Source organism: Bufo gargarizans, chromosome 5 (genome assembly GCF_014858855.1).
Source record: "Bufo gargarizans isolate SCDJY-AF-19 chromosome 5, ASM1485885v1, whole genome shotgun sequence".
Lineage (NCBI taxonomy): Eukaryota > Metazoa > Chordata > Amphibia > Anura > Bufonidae > Bufo > Bufo gargarizans.
The window spans coordinates 137,073,450-137,095,730 of record NC_058084.1 but is presented as its reverse complement, the minus strand read 5'-3'; the positions used below and the strand labels follow the sequence as shown (position 1 = coordinate 137,095,730).

Here is a 22,281-nt window from a genome sequence, read left to right as displayed (position 1 = left end):
GGTTAAATGGCTGCTGATTGGTTTTTTTGAAAATCAGCAACCTGCCAGCCAATGATCGTGGCCGGCAGGCTGCTGACGAAATACTCTGCAGTGAAATGCCGGCCCGCGATGCGCATGCGCGGGCCGGCTGTGGCGTAATCTCGCGTCTCGCGAGAAGACGCGCCGATGCGTCCAGGAGGAACAAATCAACCACCTCCCGGACGCATCGGTGCGTACAGCGGTCGGGAGGTGGTTAAGGAGCAGTTCAGGTTTGAAGTCACTTTGTGAGGCTTACTTAATAAAAACCACCCAAAAATGACCCCATTTTAGAAACTAAACCCCTCAAAGTATTCAAAACTGATTTTTAAAACTTTGTTAACCCTTTAGGTGCTCCACAAGAATTAATTGAAAATGGAGATGAAATTTCAAAATTTAACTTTTTTGGCAGATTTTCCATTTGAATTAATTTCTTACAGTTACAAAGCAAGGGTTAACAGCCAAACAAAACTCAATATTTATGGCCCTGATTCTGTAGTTTACAGAAACACCCCATATGTGGTCGTAAACTGCTGTACAGGAACACGGTATTGCGCAGAAGGAAAGGAACGCCATACGGTTTTTGGAAGGCAGATTTTGCTGGACTGGTTTTTTGACACCATGTCCCATTTGATAAAAAATATCAAAACTGATTTTTTTTATCGCCGCAGTGCACCCCTAGAGTAGAAACGCCAAAAAGTGGCCCCATTTTGGAAACTACGGTATAAGGTGGCAGTTTTGTGGTACTATATTAGGGTACATATGATTTTTGGTTGCTCTATATTACACTTTTTGTGAGGCAAGGTAACAAGAAATAGCTGTTTTGGCACCTTTTTTATTTTTTGTTATTTACAACATTCATCTGATAGGTTAGATCATGTGGTATTTTTATAGAGCAGGTTGTTACGGACGCGACAATACCAAATATGACTAGTTTTTTTGGTTGTTTGTTTCAGTTTTACAAAACAAATAACTGGAATGGGGCAACTACAGTACCCTGAAAGATTATCAAAATTAGGGTTATTCACTTTAGAAAAAAGATGACAGAGGGGAGATCTAATTTCTATGTATAAATATATCAGGGGTCAGTACAGAGATCTATCCCATCATCTATTTATCCTCAGGACTATGACTGTGACGAGGGGACATCCTCTGTGTCTCGAGGAAAGAAGGTTTGTACACAAACATAGAAGAGGATTCTTTACGGTAAGAGAAGTGAGACTATGTGAACTCTCTGCCTGAGGAGGTGGTGATGGTGAGTACAATAACGGAATTCAAGATGTATTTCTGGAGTGTAATAATATTACAGGCTATAGCTACTAGAGAGGGGTCGTTGATCCAGCGAGTTATTCTGATTGGAGTCGGGAAGGAATTTTTTTATTCCTCTAAAGTGGGGAAAATTGGCTTCTACCACACAGTTTTTTTTTTTGCCTTCCCCTGGATCAACTTGCAGGATGACAGGCCGTACTGGATGGACAAATGTCTTTTTCCGGCCTTATGTACTATGTTACTAAAGCATTTTAGAAAAAAAATAATTTTTTAGTGTCTTCACATTCTGAAAGCCATAGTTCTATTTATTTTTTGGCCCACTGTCTTGTGTCATTTTTTTCAGGATGAGATGACAGTTTGATTGGTACTATTATAGGTGCATATGTCTTTTTGATCGGCTTGCTATTACACTTTTTTTGATGTAAGGTGACAAAAAATTGCTTTTTTTACACAGTTTTAAAAAAAAATTTTTTACGGTATTCACCTGAGGAGTTTGATCATGTGATATTTTCATAGAGCAGGTTATTACGGACGTGGCGATACCTAATATGTCAACTTTTTTGTTTAATGTAAGTTTTACACAATAATATAATTTTTGTAACAAAAAATAAATCATGTTTTAGTGTCTCCATTTTCTGAGAGCCATAGTTTTTTCAGTTTTTGGGTGATTGTCTTAGGTATAGTAAGATTTTTGCGGGATGAGATGACGGTTTGATTGGCACTATTTTGGGGTGCAGATGACTTTTTGGTCGCTTGCTATTACACTTTTTGTGATGTAAGGTGACAAAAAATGTTTTTCTTTACACAGTTTTTTTTTTTTCTTTTTTTATGGTGGTCACCTGAGGGGTTAGGTCATGTAGTATTTTTATAGAGCAGGTTGTTACGGACGCGGCAATACCTAGTACGTATACTTTTTTTTATTTACTTAAGTTTTACACAATAACAGCATTTTTTAAACAAAAAAATGATGTTTTAGTGTCTTCATATTCTGAGCCATAGTTTTTTTTTCTTTATGGGAGATTGTCTTAGGGGCTCATTTTTTGCAGGATGAGGTGACGGTTAAATTGTTACTATTTTGGGGGTATACGCCTTTTTGATCGCTTGGTGTTGCCTTTAATATTAGCGATCTACACTACTCATGAACAGCGCCATCTATTGGATTCATGGTTTTGTCATAAGACTATGAAACCAATAGATGGCACTGTTTATGAGTCATTACAAGCGGGGCAATAGTCCTCAGATACACCCTAGCAAGCTTATATTACCGCAGATAAAGTGCTAGAATATGTGTGAATGTTAGGAGCAATCTGATATACACCTCAGTGTTAGCGCAGGCTATTGTAGGCTGAGTGCTACACGGTGTGTGGACTCTGTTGAGCAGTGTGCCCCACTTACTAGCGCCCCAACAAGATGAACAGCACCATCTATTGGTTTCATAGTCTTATGAAAGAGTAATCGTGTTGTCATAAGACTATGAAACCAATAGATGGCGCTGTTCATGACTCATGAACAGCACCATCTATTGGTTTCATAGTCTTATGACAACACGATTACTCTTGTCATAAGACTATGAAACCAATAGATGGCGCTGTTCATGAGTAGTGTAGATCGCGCATTTTCCATTCAAATGGCTTTTCAGCAGAATAACAAGGCAGATTATGCTCATTTGCATGTCTTTCCCATATGCCCATGTTTATGCAAATGAGTTTTTACATAACAAAACTGTATAGAAAGGTTATTGAATATTATGTTAGGACAATCAGAAAACTTTTTCTCCCTAATTATATTGATCTAGGTGCGCAGGTCCACCCAAGCCATCCAACAGATCTGAAGTAACTTTGAGGCTTACTGGCTCTCAGTCAGATGAGAGCTGGTTTGGAATGTCTCATAGTGCACAAGGCTGCCATTGTAAGGTATGCTGACTAAGCCTGTTATCTGTCTCATTGATAGATTGATGGCTTGCACATACGTGGTTTTTGACATATAGCCTTTGTGTGGTTGTCTATTATATGTCGTAGATAATAGGAGTCCAAGACGCATCCAGCTATCCTATTAATGCTGTTTCCAAACCATTTTGATGGGGTTTCCATCAATTTCTAACCTTTTTTTGGGAACCAGACACCCTCTCTTCTTCAGAGCAGGGGGGACCTGGTTTGATGCTTGGGTCTCCCATTGACTTTCATTGTATTAAATTGTACTCGAGCAGTATTCGGCCGAGCACTTGTATGTGCCGAGCATAGCGATGCTCGAGCCAAACAGCAGTCGTTATCGGCTCTAAAAAATCTTAATATCGGTCGATCCCTATTAAAAAGTAGCATGTGTGACTTTTTAAAAATTTGTCACATCTCCCCTTTTCCACCGTCCTTGCCACTTTTCTAAAAGGGTGTGTGGTAAGGGGGCATCTCCAGCTGCAACAACAAATTTTAAAAATTTGTCACATCTCCCCTTTTCCACCGTCCTTGCCACTTTTCTAAAAGGGTGTGTGGTAAGGGGGCATCTCCAGCTGCAACAACAAATTTATTTCATTTACACTAGTTTTCTGGCGTAAATGAATCCAGAAATCTACGGCAGCTCTGGGCTGTCGTATATTTCTGGTTAGGTGCATGGACTGTAGGAGGATGTACCTAATTTATGATGAAGCATGCACCTCGCCATAAATTAGGCACATCCTCTAGCAGCGCGGAGGATATCAAGACGGGAAGAAGGCACCAATCCTGATAAATCTCCCCCATTGTGTCTGATCTATCAGTGAATATCCTGGTAACAGACTCCATTTAAATTAGGAATATTTGCAAAGTTGCCTCATTTATTACTCTTATTTTAGATGCATTTTGCAGGAATAGTCAAACTGTGGCACTCCAGCTGTTGTAAAACTACAACTCCCAGCATAGATACTTGCTCTGCTCTTCTGCGAACTGTCATAGAAATAAATGGATCATTCTGGGAATTGTAGCTTCATAACAGCTGGAGTGCCACAGGCTGCCCACCACTGCTTAGAGGTAAAGGGTTACATACACTCTGAAGGACAACTCACAATTGCTGCATGTTTGTAGGAAGCATATAAGTATCCTAGTAAGGGAATGTGCCAACTATATATTTTTTTTTCTACCAGTTAAAAGCAGTAATCTGTTTTTATTTTCTGATAATAGATTTTTTTAATAGATTTTTTTATTTTCCTGAACATGACTATGGGGGCTGCCATCTTGCCTGAGCTGTTGTTAACAGCATCTAGGGACATGCTTTACTGCAGCCACTATAGGCAATAGATACAATGGACTCACAATGTCTTTTATCTATCTATCTATCTATCCCTCTATCTATAGTGTCCTGGAGCAAGGGTACTTTGGGCTATGGACATTTGTGGACATTTGCTGTTGTGTGCACTTATACTGTTTTATATTAATGAACTGCATTCTATATGTTTATTGTAATATATCTTGTTTATTTGCACTGTTATTGCAGTATATCTGCATTGCATTGTGGAAAGGGATAATGCACAGCCAGTTAATACTGAGAGGCTTTGGGACTTTCTACCTATGCACTGAGAAGAGTGAAATCTTACTAAGTTAGGCCGAATGCACACGGCCGTGTTCGGCGGCCGAGAGCGGTCCGTGGTATGCCGGGCTGGACTTGTATAGTGTATTACTGTAGTGCAGCGGCGACATGAAGCGCACGGCGTCATAGCAACCAATGACGCCGTGGGCTCCTGCTCTGAACAGGAATCCAGCCCGGCACACCACGGACCAATCTCGGCCGTGGAACGCGGCCGTGTGCATTCAGCCTTGCTATAAAGGACTATGTAAAGTTTTGGAGGGAAAACTGTCTAGCTATGTTGATTACTTCTGAAGACTTGTTTATGTTTGGAAAAATTATTTAGTAATTCCCATAGACTTGTATTGAAACACTACATGAAACTATGACTGTAATTGCAACACATTGTTTCTGTTTAGGCTGTACTTCTCCACTCTACCCCTCCCATAAGAAGATTCTAGCTCATTTAAAAACTGTATATGAAGAAAGCAGTTAGAGTCATTAGTTGTCTGCAAATAGGGACCAGTTTTTAGTAGAACAGACTCTGCCAGACTGCATGAGTGACCGTACAAAGATGCTGAGATGGGGATCCTGAACCACAGACGCTGGGTCACCAGCCACTTGTCCAGGGAGCCAGCAAGATGACTGAGCCACAGAACCTGGGAGCCAGCCAGACGACCGAGCAACACGCCCTGGACCACCAGCCCTTTGGTCAGTGTACCAGTTTTTTGAGAGAGAGAGAGAGAGAGAGAGGGACATCTAGCTCAGCTTTTTCATCTGTGCCAAACCTTCTTCTGCCAGAGAGGATACTGGAGAAGTCAGCTCAGTGCATTGCCTACATTGTTTTGCACTTCACTTTCTTCAGTTGCATGTCACTTAATTCAGTTCCTCCACTAAAGCACACTGGTTTACAGCAGACCTTGAATCCGTGGACTTATTTCCCGTTGGGGGTGCACCACATCTTACCATCTCCTCTGGAGAGCAGTAACACATGGTGGCACCTTGAAGGTGTCCAGGTGACCCAGTATAGCATTTGGGCCACCCCAAACTAGTACTGTATATGTAGTTAAACAAAAAAGACCATTTTCTGATGACACATTCCCTTTAAGTAATATCTACAATTTCAAACTGTATTTTACTGTAGTTTTTAAAGCTATCCTCTCATCAAAATAACAAGATGTATGGGCATTTTCAGTGGTGTAACCTGAAGGTCTTGAGCTACAATATAACATCTGCAATAGGGTGGCCCATCCAACATTTGTAACAATGGTGTGTTATGTGACAGAGGGACCCACTTAGGTACCAGGTCCCAGGTATAACTACTACCTCTGCACCCCTATCGTTACGCCTCTGGGCATTTGCACGCCACAATAAAAATTCATTTGGTGCATTCTAACAATAAGCATTTCTACCAGGAGAAGTGTCAGATAAGTGTACTTGGACTGTTTTCTTATGTTGTCGGAAATTCTTTATATGGGCTTTATATGACATATTTTCCAAAAGTGGCAACCACTTATGGCTATTACACCTCCCCAAGTCATCCACTCCTGAATTCTCAGCAACTCTCTTTGTAGAGAGAGAGAGATCAGAAGGGAGTTTTAGATACATTGTGGCACATATTGGTTGTCCCTCAGCTTTCCTACACTAAACTGTGTATTATTTTAGGAGGAAATGTTGTCATACTTTAACTGGTTTGCTTATACATTCATATTTTTGACAAATTCTTTCCACTCATCGTATCTATTTTTGGTCCTCGTGTACTACATCACTGAGTATAGCGAACGTGAGTCCAGCTAAACGACACCTATGTTTTTCATTTAGGCACTAATGCAGTCCAGACGGCCATGTAACGTACAGTAACATTATCCTGGTCCTTTCCTGGTGCTTCATCACCCCCCCCCCCCCCCCCCCCTGTTTCCCCTAAGATGAAGGAGACAAGGAGAGGTCTGGTATGTTATATGCTCCCTCCTCACATGACTGTGGGTCACATCTCCTGTTGTGACACCCATAAACCTCCAAGGGGAGGAGATGGGGAGTGGCAGAGCCCTAGGACACATATGTACAAATGCACATGGTTGCAGAATAGCTTTGGGCTTGCGTTTGACTTTTATGTCTATACTGTAGGTGACAAGTTCAGTGTGTGGAGCAAAGTTGGGACTGGACTGAGCCCTCAGAGCTGTGTGATGACAGAGTAGGAGGAGGCTCAGCAACAAGTCCGGCCTGAGACTTTAACAGCATCTTTCTGGGAGAGACTGAAGAAGCTGAGGGCAGAGCCCCTCACTCGTCATCTGCAGCAGGCTCTGTGCAATATGGACATATAACAACCAAGAGACCACCAGGCTTCAGCTTACACCTCATCAACAACGCCTCTGAATTTCCTGCGTTACCCCCCTTCTGTGCCAACATGAAAGGTAAGGACTGTTCACCACAGCTGTTATGCTCCACCATTCTCCAGAACAGGGGCTCTTCTCAGGTCCCGGGCAGCGTACAGAGGTAGCAGAGCTGAAATTGTCATTTAACTCTGTAGTTATGCATGATACGCATGTAACAAAGTTGAGTTTGCTATTTATTTCTTTGTGGTCCTTTAATGCACAGATGTAGTAAGTTTGTCATTTGACGCAAGTATGACAATGCTGCGGTCTTACATAGGACTGCTGGTAAGCCTATTGACCTATACAAAGAGGTGGTTGCTATACCTGTATTTGACATATTCTTTACAATACCACACACCTCACAATAAATGTTCCGCTATACCGATACCATATAGAAACCCTAGGCCAGGTCTGACCTGCCGCACTAGGTTCTGTCATTAGACCTTCCTAAAAGCGATGCACCAGCGGGGGCTAACAGGCCACACCCCTTTTAAAAGGCATAAATCAAAGGAGACACACAAGCATAGGCTGTTTGAAATCTTAAAGGGGTATACCAGTCTCAGACATTGATGACATATCGCTAGAAAATGCCATCAATGTCAGATAGGTGCAGGTCCCACCTCTGTGACCTGGTCCTTTCTCCAGAGCGGGACACCCAAACTGAAGGAGAGCATGCTGTGCATGTGCAGCATGCTCTCCATTTTTCGCTATGGAAGTTTTAGAAATAGCTGAGCAAGCATACTCGGCTGTTTTCCGAAGTCCTATAGCGGTGAATGGAGAACGCACCTCTCCATTCACTGTTGTGGAGATAGGAGCGGGTCCCAGATGTTCAACCGGCACCTATCTGATATTGATGGCATATCCTAGCAATACAGTATGCCTTCAATGTCCCAGATGGGCCATCCCCTTTAAATATATTCCTATTGCAGATACAGTAATCCCCTATGATTTGATGAGCTCACAGTTGCTAGACTGAGAGGTTGAGGACCACTGGTAGCTAGTGAAATGACTGAATATTTGATGGACACCCTTTTATTTTCTGGGAATGATTGTATAATGGATAACCTACAGGTATAGGACCCCTACATCAGCTGTGCTCAGGGGGATCCAGAATATTTATACGGGTTGTCCAAATGGCACAACCCCTTTAAGTTACGACCCTGAGACGGCTATTAGTGGAAAGGCTTTCCTGCTTGTACACTTATCCCCAAATCTGAAGTCCTGTGCGAAGTGTTTCCCGTTACATTCCCAGCCGCCCTGCTGTCTCACTACAGCCCTGCACTGGCCTTTTCCGTGATGTGCTGCTTTCCTCTGCACATCTGGAAATGGTTAGGTGCCAGTGGAGGCAGGACTGGCTTGTGAAATAAATTTGGCATCCATCTATCCAGGATCCACTGACTGGAAAATATTTGCTTTCTCTTACATATGCGAGATCTGAGAGTAAGCAGAGGATACATGTAAGAAACATGCTGGTCCAATTAGGATAGTGAAAGACCCCAGACTAATGGAAATGCTGGTGACTGAGGGATGGAGAAGGTTACAGATGTCATTAACAATAATGTATTTATTAAAGTGGAATAATGCTTTAATTGTGATTTGCAGAGTCTCGAGGACATCCCGTTGATTACATATTAACCCCTCAGCCCACGAGCTCTCACAATGTTATGTTCCAGATTTATAAATCTCTTTTTATAGCAATGTAGAGATTTTACAGATCTATCCATCAAAAAGCTTCATGACCCCTTCCATTTGTAAAGTACAATTATGGGCTTGTACCACCAACATGTCTACGATCAGCAACCTCCAGCGCTCCAGCTGTTCAGAAACTACAACTCCCAGAATGCTTCATTCACTTCTATGGGAGTTAAAAGTACAGCCAAACATGTTTGCATGCTGGGAGTTGTAGTTTCACAGCAGATGGAGTGCCGAAGGTTGCTGATCCCTGCTATATGACGTACCAACAGATGTAATTTAGCTAACAACATTCCCCTTTAAGAGGAAGAAGCAGAAGTATGGAATTTTTGGACCTAATCCAGTTTTCTGCATATGATTATCAGTTACTTTTGGTGAACCTCTATGAATATATAGGACAAATTCGCTAACATAGTGTTAGTAATTAGCGTCAGTAGCGGACATATCATATGTGCAACCTGTACCACTGCAGAGGGACCGGTGTGCTGTGGGGCCCACTCCCTCCTATTGGACTGCATGCAAGGATTGCACTAATGGTTCACATGACCCTAAAATAGTGGTGGCCTGACTCACCAGTCAGAGTTTTCAGAGACCTATGATGGTCACTGCTAACAAAGTCAATGAGGGCAATGAGTTGCCCTCTTCGATAAGATGGACTTTGTCATGCTAGGTAAGAAACATCAGAGAACAAACATCCTGTAACCATTGCTGGAAGAACACAAGCTGGGGGTGGGCTCATTACCATCCATGTGGAAGGCACACTCAACCTATTAGGGTATGAATCCATCATTGCAGATCACGTACACCCATACATGCTGATTGTCTTCCCTGTGGCGTATAGGATCTTCCAGAAACGCACTGTGACATGTCACACAGCTAAAAATGTTCAACATTGTTTGAAAGCGCATGACCAAGACTTCTAAGTGCTACACTGGCCCCCTAATTCTCCAGACTTGATACCAATTGAGAATCTGTGGGACCACCTTGATCATCATGGTCGCTTTATGGACCCTCCGCCACCCACCGTCTAGCTGCTGTGGGATGCACTGCAGTCAGCATTGCTCCAGATACCTGTAACAACCTACCAGGATCCTATTGAGTCCCTCTCAGCTTGTCTAGTTGCACACGGCAGTTACTCTGTATATTAGCTGGTGGTCATAAAATGTGACTCTACCATGTATAGTCATAGAAATATTACTTGATCTGGTGGCCTTCCACTATACTACTGAATCTTTGCTATCCAGTCCCCCTGTACATTGTGAAAATGATGTTTCATTTCCTGTAAGTGGAAGCTAAGAGTAGGTTGTACTTTTGGCTAAAGAGGTAGCACTGTCTGGCCAAAATTCCCCATCAGCGTTGATCTAACCCAGTAAAACTTGCTGGATTTGAGGAGGGTTTGGCAATGGCAAGACAGACCCATTGTTTTCTAATCGTTTGTGTTTGCCAGATGTCTATGTTCCACCCCTCAACTATGTCATTGATCTTAATTCAATGGGTTGATGTGGCAGATTCATTTTTCCTCCAGAACTCTGAAATAATAGCTATGGTTGGTTAACAGGGTCCTAGTCAGTGGACCCAAATGAATATATCGGGGAAACTAATCTTTGCATAGCTTCACAGTACTGCTCTTTCTAATAACCAGCCGATGAGAGCCAATTGTACGTAGAAGATCAAATATCTTGTGACTTTTTTTCCTTTTATTATATACATGAGCATAAGCGATATTTCTGCATATCATTCCTAGAAAATGACAGATTTTTGGCTTCAAGTCATGAGATTCTGAAGAAGGGACATCCTGATTTTGTACACATCTAAGCCAGAATGGACCTAAAGATATGGTCAAACCTGCTTTGACTAGGACAGCGTTCTTCAGCTTTGTACATATCTCAGAGAGGAATGTAAGTACTCTCAGTAAAGCCTAGACTACAGGGTCCCCTCCCAGACCTCAGTACTAGTGAACCCTAGGTGACTAAACACATGTAATATTTAGTTAACTAGCAAATCATAGGCTTGAGTCATTTTTGGCACGGATTGCATGTATCGCTGAGCTGTTTTTATAGCGGTGCTGCTGAGGTGAAAAGTTGAGAGACATGTTGCTGCTTTCTTTTGTAATTTAACAAATGTCCTTCTCCATGAAGTATGAAATGTGTAAGTGGTGAATGCCCGGCAGAGCTCATTCTGAGGACGTAGATGGAATATGTTTTTCTTACTAGATGGAAATGATGTGTTGAGCTTTTCATTCTGGTGGTATGAAGTCTGGGACATTGCACAACTTCTGCTTGCAATGTGAAACCTTTTGCCACAGTTCTGCTCTGCAAAATACTTGTAATTTCTAGGGATCAATGGAATGAACTATAACATGTTGTTTCTACTGCCTGGGGTTTTTGAAGTAAGTTGGCAAAGATCTGTGACTTTCCCAACAACTTCCCTTGGCTAAGTCACTTCATTGTAGCGATAAAATGATAATTGAACCAAAATTGAAGAATAGGTTTTATGGTGGACTCAGTGTGAACTTACCTGCACTCTCCTGGTCAATTCATTCACCCTATCTTACAATGTACATTATATTATTGGACCACTTGAATAATCCCAGATCTGCATGCCATAATAATGCATCCATCTATTTTATTTTACTTTTATTTTAAATATTAGAAATCCCAAATTGGAAAATAAATGGTTTCCATTAATGTGGTTTGTCCAATTTGAGACAACCACTGGAATCCACCTGAAATAAAGAACAGGTTATACTTACCTAATGTATCCTGCACCACCGCTCTGGTTCTCTCAGCCAGTGATTGGCTGCAGCAGTGACGTCACATGTTGTTGACATGACGCCACTGCTGCAGCCAGGTACATAGAGACTGGTGTGGGATCTGTCAGGTAAGTACTTACCTGTTTTTTATTTCAAGCAGATCCCAGGGGTTGTCCAGTTTTCTACTGAAACTGGACAACCCCTTTAATGGAAACCATTTATTTCCCCATTTGAGATGTCTAATATTATGATAAATTGAAATAAATGATACTTGGATGCATTATGGCATACAGATCTGGGATTATTCATGTGATACCGGAGCCGTAGCACATGATCTGTCAGATTAGTACCTGTTTTTAAAGGGGTTGTCTCACTTCAGCAATTGGCATTTATCATGTAGAGAAAGTTAATACAAGGCACTTACTAATGTATTGTTATTATCCATTTTGCTTTCTTTGCTGGATGGCTTCATTTTTCCATCACATACACTGCTCATTTCCATGGTTACGACCACCCTGTTATCCATCAGTGGTGGTCGTGCTTGCACACTATAGGAAAAAGTGTCAGCCTCTCTGGTGGACGGGACCGTGATAGGAAAATAAAGTCAGCCAGAAAAGGAAGCAATATGGATAATAACAATACATTAGTATTAGTATTAGCGTCAATCTTAATCATGAGATCACTGCAGCTTACAAAAAGGTGACAGCTAAGGCCATTGATTTACTTCTTGGTTTTTACTAATCAAAAGCTTATTTGTTACCTATCGTGGTGTAATATAAAATGGGGGATGTGACATTATGCTAAGACATGTTTAAATATTGTTTCTAAATTAGTAATCCTATAAATATGTTGAAATAGATGTGTGGTAAAAAATTGGCTAGGATAATTTGTAAATGAATTAACTTCTTCCCAGCGCTGTAACAGTTTCCTGTATTACTTCCTATTGTTCTGTCCGCTTGGTCCAGAAAGACACAGATGGATTCAGTGTTAGAGCCCTTTCCCAGATGATCGGGACAATTATTGTGAACACTCGCAAGAAGCAGTGGCCGTGCTTGTACACTATTGGGAAAGTTCTGGCCTAGGCACACTCCTGCAGTCCCGGCCACCAGGGAGGCTGGCACATGTTCCTATAGTGGGCAAGTATGACCACCGCTGTTGGATTGCATGGTGGTCATAACTCCTGCATACGAGCAGTGTATAATGTGATGGAAATATAAATCAAACCAGCAAAAGGAGGCAATATGGACAATCACAATACATTAGTAAGTGCCTTGTATTTATCTACATGATAAATGCCATTTGCTGAAGTGACTTAACCCCTTTCCGTGTCCATGCACATACTGTATAAGACAATGCATGCACAGAACCTGTATAGCAGCACACAGAATACCTATAGGTTCTTATTACAGACCTGTAAAACTGTGTGCTGCCTTATAGTACCTCCTTGAGGCACACTATTCTTCCCTGAGAGCAAATCTTCTAGGGAAAATACCCCTTTAAAGCAACATGCCACATCATTTTGTATGGACACAGATGTACAGTATGGGCCTATAGCAGGTTATGACAGCCTATTTATGTAATTGTACAATGGCAATCTAGGATATAGCTGTGCACATAAGCCCATAGTACTTGCAATGAATAGTGTTGAGCGCGAATATTCGAATCGCAAATTTTTATCGCGAATATATTACATTGCCGATTTTTGCAATCAAGTGAATAATGACTGGAGATCACGAATTCTCGAATTTGCAAATTTATGGCGAATATTCGGCCAAAAATCTGCAAAATATCGCGAATTCGAATATTGCCTATGCTGCTCATCACTAGTAATGAAGTGTGTAAAAACTTGGTGACACAAAAAGTTAGTCACGTACATAGTAACATTCATATCAGTATAAGGCTATTTTCACACTTGCGTTCGATCGGATCCATTCTGAACGGATCCGCTCATATTAATGCAGACGGTGGCTCCGTTCAGAACGGATCCGTCTGCATTAGAACTTAGAAAAATGTTCTAAGTCTGAAAGTAGCCTGAGCGGATCCGTTCCAACTTTACATTGAAAGTCAATGGGGGACGGATCCGCTTGAAGATTGAGCCATATGGTGTCATCTTCAAGCGGATCCGTCCCCATTGACTTCCATTATAAGTCGGAACGGATCCGCACGGCCAGGCGGACAACCGAACGCTGCTTGCAGCGTTCAAGTGTCCGCTCACTGAGCGGAGTGGAGGCTGAGCGCTGGCAGGCGGATGCATTCTCAGTGGATCCGCCTCCACTGAGAATGCATTAGGGCCAGACGGCTGCGTTCAGGGCCGCTCGTGAACCCCTTCAAACGGAGCTCACGAGCGGACACCTGAACGCAGGTGTGAAAGGAGCCTAAGGCGAAGAGATGTGCAGATGTTCATACCATTTTACAGCATTACCATTTGACATAGATAGGAACATACACATAAAAAAATGGAAGCCCCAATGCTCTGCTGGATCAGTCATATGCCGGATACCATTGGCACCCAATTACCCACAATCACTTATAATGGAGTCCAACAGGGGTTTTGTGTACAGAAATCCCAATCCTTTGCATCCTTGTATCAATCCTGAGTTTCAGACTTGTATTATAGTCTATAGCAGAGCTGAATCTGCTGTTCTGTAGACTCTAGTCTAGCTTGTTAGCTATGTCTGCATAGAGTTTCTTTGGTGGTTTGTACTCTGGGGAGTGTCCCAGTGCCCAGTAGTAGAAAAGAGCATAGGGATAAGCCTGAGGTTTGCCGCCGTGCGCCCCTTCCTTCCTTTCCCAGGATCTGTAGAACTGTGCATCTCAATGTCCATGGCCAGCTTCAGTTTGTTTCTCTAGGTATTGATTGTACATTGTGACTTTTTTATATATTGTAATTGGCGCTAATATTAAAATTCCACGCACACAACCCTACTCGTGTCCAGTCTGACATAGGCTATAATGCAGACAATGCTCTTCTACTGCCATGTCCAGTAATGTCCATCTTGGAACGACCAGCAAATTATTTTCTTTTTAAAACAGTCATTGACCACACGTGTTTTCTTCTCCTTAGACTCCTCTCAGGATGAACAGAACACAACAATGACATCATTTAATTTTCTTTTACAAAAAATGTAAACCATATTTTTCATTGGTGAATGTCTTGAAGGCTTTGGCTGACACATTTGTAATTGAGCTCAATGACCAGAACATCAGTCTAATATGTATTGCTTGGTTTTATTCAGTTAATTGGGTCATTGTAGTTTCCTGTTTATGTTGTAAAAGGTGGTAGGGCTTATATCGGCCATCTTGCTTATTTCAAGATCGCTGCAATCAGGTAAGAGGAATTTTTTCATTGTGGTATTGAAACCTACTGTAAATGTTAGCAGAGGATTAAGAAAAGCATAAAAAGATCTAAAGGACAAATATATGACAAACACCAAACATTTGATACTAACACTTCACTGAAAAGGTACCATTTGTGTCTAGAAGTAATACAGTTAAAAGGGGTCGTCCAGGTTTGTTTCTTTATGCCCCCCAGTCAGCGGTATCTGTGGAGAAATCCATACTCACCTGCTGCCCACCGCTCCGTTCTGTTTCCGTGGGTCCCTGGCTGTCATCACTAGACTTCTGTTCCCTGTTTGTCACCTTCCGCATGGACGTAGATCACATGTGCCACTGCAGCCAATGACTGACCTCAGGGATGATGTGTTTCCAAGCGGCATGTGACCCATATATATAAAATAGGGGCTTCTGCACAGCCAAGATCTCACTGCAGATCAGCCAAAAAACCCGCTGTCATACAAGTCATCATAGTTTGAAAATGAATTGTTAATTTATTGATTTTTAATGTATGCCCTGTTAACACCGTCACACCGTAGTGACTACCTAATAGTAAGGGTTTTAGGAGCTGCTACGTGGAACCCTACACATGCTACAAGAGGTTGTCCGCTCTGGCCAATCCTTACATTTTACACTGGTCACTTGACAATAAGCATATGACAAAGAGATCCCTTATTTCTGGAACCTCCATAAACCAGTATGGGAATATTCATATTTTATGCTAAAATTTGTGTGTTGAAATGCACATGGTTTTCCACAAACCCCATTCAGACAGTGACGCTCATAGAAATTTCAGCAACAATTCTCTGCCATGTGAATATAGAAATTTCAGCAACAATTCTCTGCCATGTGAATATACCATTAGTGCTTGTTTTCCCTATCAAATGCCCATTCCCATCAATAGGTTGTCTATGTATTGCAGGGCAGGTCCTCCAGAGCAAGAGAGGCCCAACTCTGGCCTAAAGATAAGGTTTCCGAATGGAGAACCCCTGTCTATTACCTCAAAATTCCCAAACAGGTCCTTCAAGTTACTATATTAACTGGTTCTAACCATGGTAACTTGAGTCAATAACTCTATGGGAAACTAGTGATTAGTTTCCAAAGCCCCCAAATGTCTTAATGATAACAGAAAATCAAGTCCTTACATATAACAGCCAGTAATAGATGCTGAAAGCTCTCAATCACTTTCTATGATGAGGACGGGAGCTTCTTCAGGGTCCTGTATAGCACACAGTGTACCAGAAAAATAAAATGGAGTAACCCTTACTTGATGTCTAAAGAAGCAGATCATCCTGGTTTAGGCAGAAGGATTTTATCTCTTGAGAAACCAAAGATCACATGCATTGAAATCCAACATGCCGATTCTCCCTTCCTTCGATATCTGCCACCGGGGAACGGCCGAGACAATCCATACATGCATTATGGTCGGCCTATGATCACCATATTACAAATCTGTGCAACATAGATTTGAAACATAACCATGTCCATGAGGCCTAAGAAAGAGTTGGCCGTAAAATGTTGATGTAATCATATTTTATTAGTGAACTGATCCAGGACTATAATATAATTAATGTATATGGAGGTATGAACAATCCATGCATAAGGTTTCAATTGGCAGGTTGCTCACTGGGGGTTTTGGCTTGTCTTCCTCCAGATTAACACATTTAGAATTTACATTCTGAAAACACATTTATGTTTTCTGAATCTAAAGAACCATAGAATCGTGGCATATGCCAAGACCTTTATAATAACTATGCAAACCTATTGAGGCAATTCCTGAAACCTGAAACAAGACTTCTACATCTTAGCTAATTCCCTCTCACCTAAACCGCTGCTGATGTAGAGTAGTATAGCTGTGTGTGGGAGTGAAATAATATCTCACAGCCATGGCTGAGCCAAGAATAAAGATGAATTTTATAGTTTAAGTTGAAAGAAACCTGGGAGCTAGTGGAAGAAGTTTTACATAGTGCTGGCAGGAGATACGTGTTGGGTGAAGCCTATTCTTTGAATTCAAGAGATAAATTGCTATAGTTGAATCTGGAATAGTCATAATGAGAGCATAGCATGTTTCTTTGGAATATGCTGTGAGCAGGGGCATATACAGATCTCATGGGGCCCCAAAGCAAACCTTAATATGGGCCCCCCTGCTGCAGCCAGTTTTCCAATACGTATGCGTCAATCACTCCCAGGAAACGCAGCCTGCAAAGTGCAGCGTTCTAGATTTCTGATGAGCTTGTAATATAATTTTTTTTTTATTAAGCAGATTCAATTTTTATTATAAAATTTAAAAGTCACCCTTGGCCTCACCCCCTTCTATGTCAGTAAAGTAGAACAGGCTCTTCATAAATATGGTGCTTATTCTGACCACCATGTTTCTCAATGTATTCATGCCAGACAACTAGAATACGTACATTGATAAATCTGCTGCTTCCCATCTATTACAAAGCTGGCTCCTTGCAGCCACCACAAGGGGGAGCTTATTGCATAGAAATGTATGCAGTTACCATTGACTAAAATGGAAGCTGTGATAATTTGCAAGGGCTGAGCTCCCCCATGCGGTGGCTTCGTGAAAATGCAGTGATTTGACATCTGAAAGAGTTCCGTGTCGGGCCCCCTCCCCCTGGGCCCCATAGCTGTCACGTGATATGTCTCTATTGAAGGTACACTATTAGCAGTAAGGGAGACATTTTGGGACATTTACTACGGCTAAGTTCTGATCTGCTGTCTAATTCCAGTATTCTGTTCGAGCCTAGGAACCGAATACCAGAAGTGACAGGTTTGGCATATGCCAGAGACCGCCAGCGCCCAACAGATCCCATTCACTATAATGTGGTCCATTGGATTTCTGCCATGAATACCAGCACTCTGATGGACAAAATTACGATGTGACGGAGGCTCTTGCCGGAACCTTTGATGCAGATGTGAATCTAGTCTAAGCAAAATGCACCCGAGTGAATTGCATTAAAGGGGTTCTGCAGTTTGTTTAAACTGATGATCTATCCTCTGGATAGATCATCAGCATCTGACCGGTGGGGGTCCGACACCCGGGACCCCCACCGATCAGCTGTTTGAGAAGGCAGCAGCGCTCCAGGAGCGCCACGGCCTTCTCAGTGTTTACCGCAGGCCCAGTGATGTCACAACTAGTATCACTGGCGTGGGCTGGGCTAAGCTCTATTCAAGTGAACAGAGCTTATCCACGCCCAGGCCAGTTGATACTAGTCGTGACGTCACTGGGCCAGTGGTAAACAGTGAGAAGGCCGCGGCACTCCAGGAGCACCGCTGCCTTCTCAAACAGCTCATCGGCGGGGGTCCCGGGTGTCGGACCCCCACCGATCAGATGCTGATGATCTATCCAGAGGGTAGATCATCAGTTTAAACAAACTGCAGAACCCCTTTAAATAAGTTAGTACATAGCGGGTGCCAAATTTATTGTTTGATTTGAACTTACCACTATAGTTTGGAGAAATGTCTGCTAAAAGAGGTGTAAGCAACATATACTGTCTGTATGTATGGTAGATGAATGTGCCAGCCTTCCCATAGACATGGGGAAGAGACATGTATATAAGATGCCAGGAGGCTGCACAATTTTACCACGCCATGTGCCATTTTGATACATTTTTTGCATAATTTTTATTATTTTATAAATGCATGTATTCTGCCATGCTATTGATAGGTCTCTATTGTCTGAAATTCGGCATCTACTGTATGTATATATACAGATGGTTGGCCATAAAATATATCAGGATTACATGTGATTTTCTGAAACTGATTCCGTCTTTGCACACATGGAGTGACAGGGTTATTTGCTCAGTTCTACATCAATTGCCACATTGGACTATCTGCCAGGGGCATAACAGCCTGAGGTCTATTCAAAACAACTGTATTTTTGGGTCCACATCCGTTCTGCAATTTTGTGGAGCGGGTGCGGACCCATTCATTTCAATGTGCTATCTGCCTCCATACTTCCATCCCACGGCTTTTTGTTGGAACCTCGAGCTTCATGTTAAACCTCTGCTAGCTGCTGCTGAAATAAATTTGCTAACTTATAATCCGAGCAATTTATTTTCATTTCCATCTAATTCTTAAAGACCATGACATTCAGTTACATGTATGTATTACAACATCAGATTAGTTAGTGTGGGTGCACATCTGCGTTCTGGATTCTGTTATGGCTTTCCGTTATAACATGGTTTTAACAGAAAATAACAGAATCCATAAGACGGAAGAACGGATCCGTTCTGTTGCCCATAGACTTGTATTATGACGGAATGCAAAACGGAAGCCTTTAAAAAGGCATTCCGTCTTAATAGAAGTCTATGGGAATCATAACGGACCCGTCCCGTTTCCGTTATGCAGAACGGAGAAAAAAGTCCTGTGCGACAGGACTTTGTTTTCCATCTTGCATAACGGGAACCAGACAGATCCGTTATGATTGCAAATAGACTTCTATTAAGATGGATCAAAACAGAATGCCTCCATGTTAGAACGGAAAGCCATAACAGAATCCAGGACGCAGATTTGAACCCACCCTTAGGCTAGGTCTACGGCTAGATCTACACGACGACATTTGTCGCGCGACATTTTGTTGCACTAATGTCGCGGGACAATTTTTATAATGGCAGTCTATGGTGTCGCACTGCAACATGCGACATGCTGCGACTGCGACGCAACAGTCGCAGGAAATCCATTCGAGATGGATTTTTCTGCGACTGTCGCGTCGTAGTCGCAGCATGTCGCATGTTGCAGTGCGACACCATAGACTGCCATTATAAAAATTGTTGCGCGACATTAGTGCAACAAAATTTCGCGTGACAAATGTCGCCCCCTATCTGTCGCGCAACTTTTTGTCGCGCAACAAATGTCGTCGTGTAGACCTAGCCTACACGACGAGATTTGTTGCGCGACATTTTGTTGCACTAATGTCGCGCGACAATTTTTAGAATGGCAGTCTATGGTGTCGCACTGCAATATGCAACATGCTGCGACTGCGACGCAACAGTCGCAGAAAATCCATTCGAGATGGATTTTTCTGCGACTGTTGCGTCGCAGTCGCAGCATGTCGCATGTTGCAGTGCGACACCATAGACTGCCATTATAAAAATTGTCGCGCGACATTAGTGCAACAAAATGTTGCGCGACAAATGTTGCGCCCTATCTGTCGCGCGACTTATTGTCGCGCGACAAATGTCGTCGTGTAGACCTAGCCTTAGCTGCATGACACTGCAAATCTGTCTGGTAAGTAATTTGTAACTTTTTTATTGTTTTAACTTTTATACAATAAAGAACATAAAGGAGTATTCCGGGACATTAATACAGAGCGGGTAACCGTACCCCTGCTCCCATTGAAGTGAACATTACTGCAGTTACAAGCTGTGTCCACTGCACAATGGATGGAGCTGTGTAGTTCCAATGAGAACTTCTAGCACCAGATCTATTCTGAAACAGCTGAGATGTGGGGTGTCGGAAGGGGCGTAACCACCATAGCGGCAGACCATGAGACTTCTATATGGCCCAGGGCAAGAGGGGGCCCAGTTGGGATCATCTTCTCTTCCACTGGAGGTGAAAACTTGGTCAGGACTCTAAATCCAAAGGAACAACTTTTAGCAAATGAGGCAGTGGAAAAAATGGCCCAAGGGTCATTGAAAGGGGTTTAGACAGAAACCCGTCTGTCCTGTGTGGGGGGCCTGGTTTGATCCTTGCTATGGGGCCCTTACTTCTCTATGTACTCCACTGGGTGTCTGACCACCAACGATCATATAGCGATGTACTATCCTGTGGATAAGCCATCGATATTAAAATCTTACTTTAGTTCTCAACGTTTTGTTTTTTCTCATTTGGTCAGCTAAGCTTACTCATTGCCTAAGGAAAAGTTCTGCTATTTTCGAAAATACTTTGCATTTCCATCCCTTGACATTTATATGATTTCTACTTGTTGTCGGTGAAAGGAAATTTTCTTATTAACACCCAGAGGCTTAAAACCTGACATGAGTACATGCACATTGTTAGAACTGTAGGGAACCCGTGTTGGATATGATCAGAACACGTTTCCAGCCTCTGTGAGTACGGTATAAAGAATGTTTCCATACTTTGATGCCAAGCAGACGGTAAAACCAGGGAGGTATTGAACACCAAAGTATATAAAAAGTACCTATAATTTACATGTAACTTCCGACATTTCACTGAGTTAGCCAAGAGCAGCAGGGCATTCTTCGGCATGGCGTTCATTGGGGCACTGTGCCTGGCACTCATAATCTGTGCTGGGGACATTGCAGCTGCCACTTTTTGGGGGGGCATTATGGCTAGCACTAATGGGTACATGGTAATTGGTATGGATGGGATCACTTGCATGGTGCTAATGGGAGAACTCTGACTGTTACCTAGCATGGGGGAAGCCTGTGACTGGACCTAATGGGGACACTGTTACTGGTCCTCATTCAGGCACTGTGGCTATCACTGGTGAACAAGATGGGGGTATGTTATGGTTTGACCCTGGCTTCAGTAGAGGATCAGTATAGTTTTGCCCGGAAAACAGTTGTAGCCTCTCTATCAAGAGCCAGGTCTTGCAACTCCCGTGTTCGGCCCTATTATTCGGCAGGGTTGCTTTGCCACTATCTGTAAGAACAACTCTTCCCTCCTATTACAGAGATCTGTGGGAGACTGCTGGAAAGTCTCACATGAACATACTTACCTGTCCCCATCCTCCAAGCTTCTTCACATGGGGGGCTGGGGATGGAAGTAATAGAAATTTCCTGTGTTAATTATGCTCACGGTTATTAAGGATTGAATTACAACCTAATTTCCTGGATGTTTCCTTTTCCTTTCATGCTCGGTTTTCACATTTTTAGGATTCAGTAGCCAGAGATGAATTAGTAAACCCCGTGTACTTGTCCCTCACCATTTCATATTAAAGGGGTTGTCTCACTTCAGCAAATGACATTTTTCAGGTAGAGAAAGTTAATGCAAGGCACTTATTAATATATTGTGATTATATATATTGCTTCCTTTGCTGGATTGATTCATTTTTCCATCACATTATACACTGCTCGTTTCCATGGTTATGACCACCTTGCAATCCACCAGAGGTGGTCGTACTTGCCCATTAGAGAAGAAGCGTCGGTCTCTCTGGTGGCCAGGACCATAAGAGCTCACATAGGCTAGTACTTTTTCCTATAGTGTGCAAACATGGACACCACTGCTGGATTGCAGGGTGGTCGTAACCATGGAAACAAGAAGTGTATAATGTGATAGAAAAATGTGTCCAGCCAGCAAAAGAAGCAATATGAATAATAACAATACATTAGTAAGACCAAATGCAGT

The 22,281-nt window shown here is 42.3% G+C and overlaps 1 protein-coding gene across 1 annotated transcript in view; it reads left to right on the top strand.

Annotated features, from left to right (window-relative positions):
• Nucleotides 1–6,870: 6,870 nt before the first annotated feature.
• COLEC12 (collectin subfamily member 12) overlaps nucleotides 6,871–22,281 on the top strand; it is a 134,179-nt gene continuing 118,768 nt past the window's right edge. Inside the window, exon 1 of the mRNA XM_044294813.1 lies at nucleotides 6,871–7,226. Coding sequence (XP_044150748.1) covers nucleotides 7,220–7,226 — 7 coding nt within the window. The 5' untranslated portion in view covers nucleotides 6,871–7,219. The remainder of the gene's footprint in view (nucleotides 7,227–22,281) is intronic.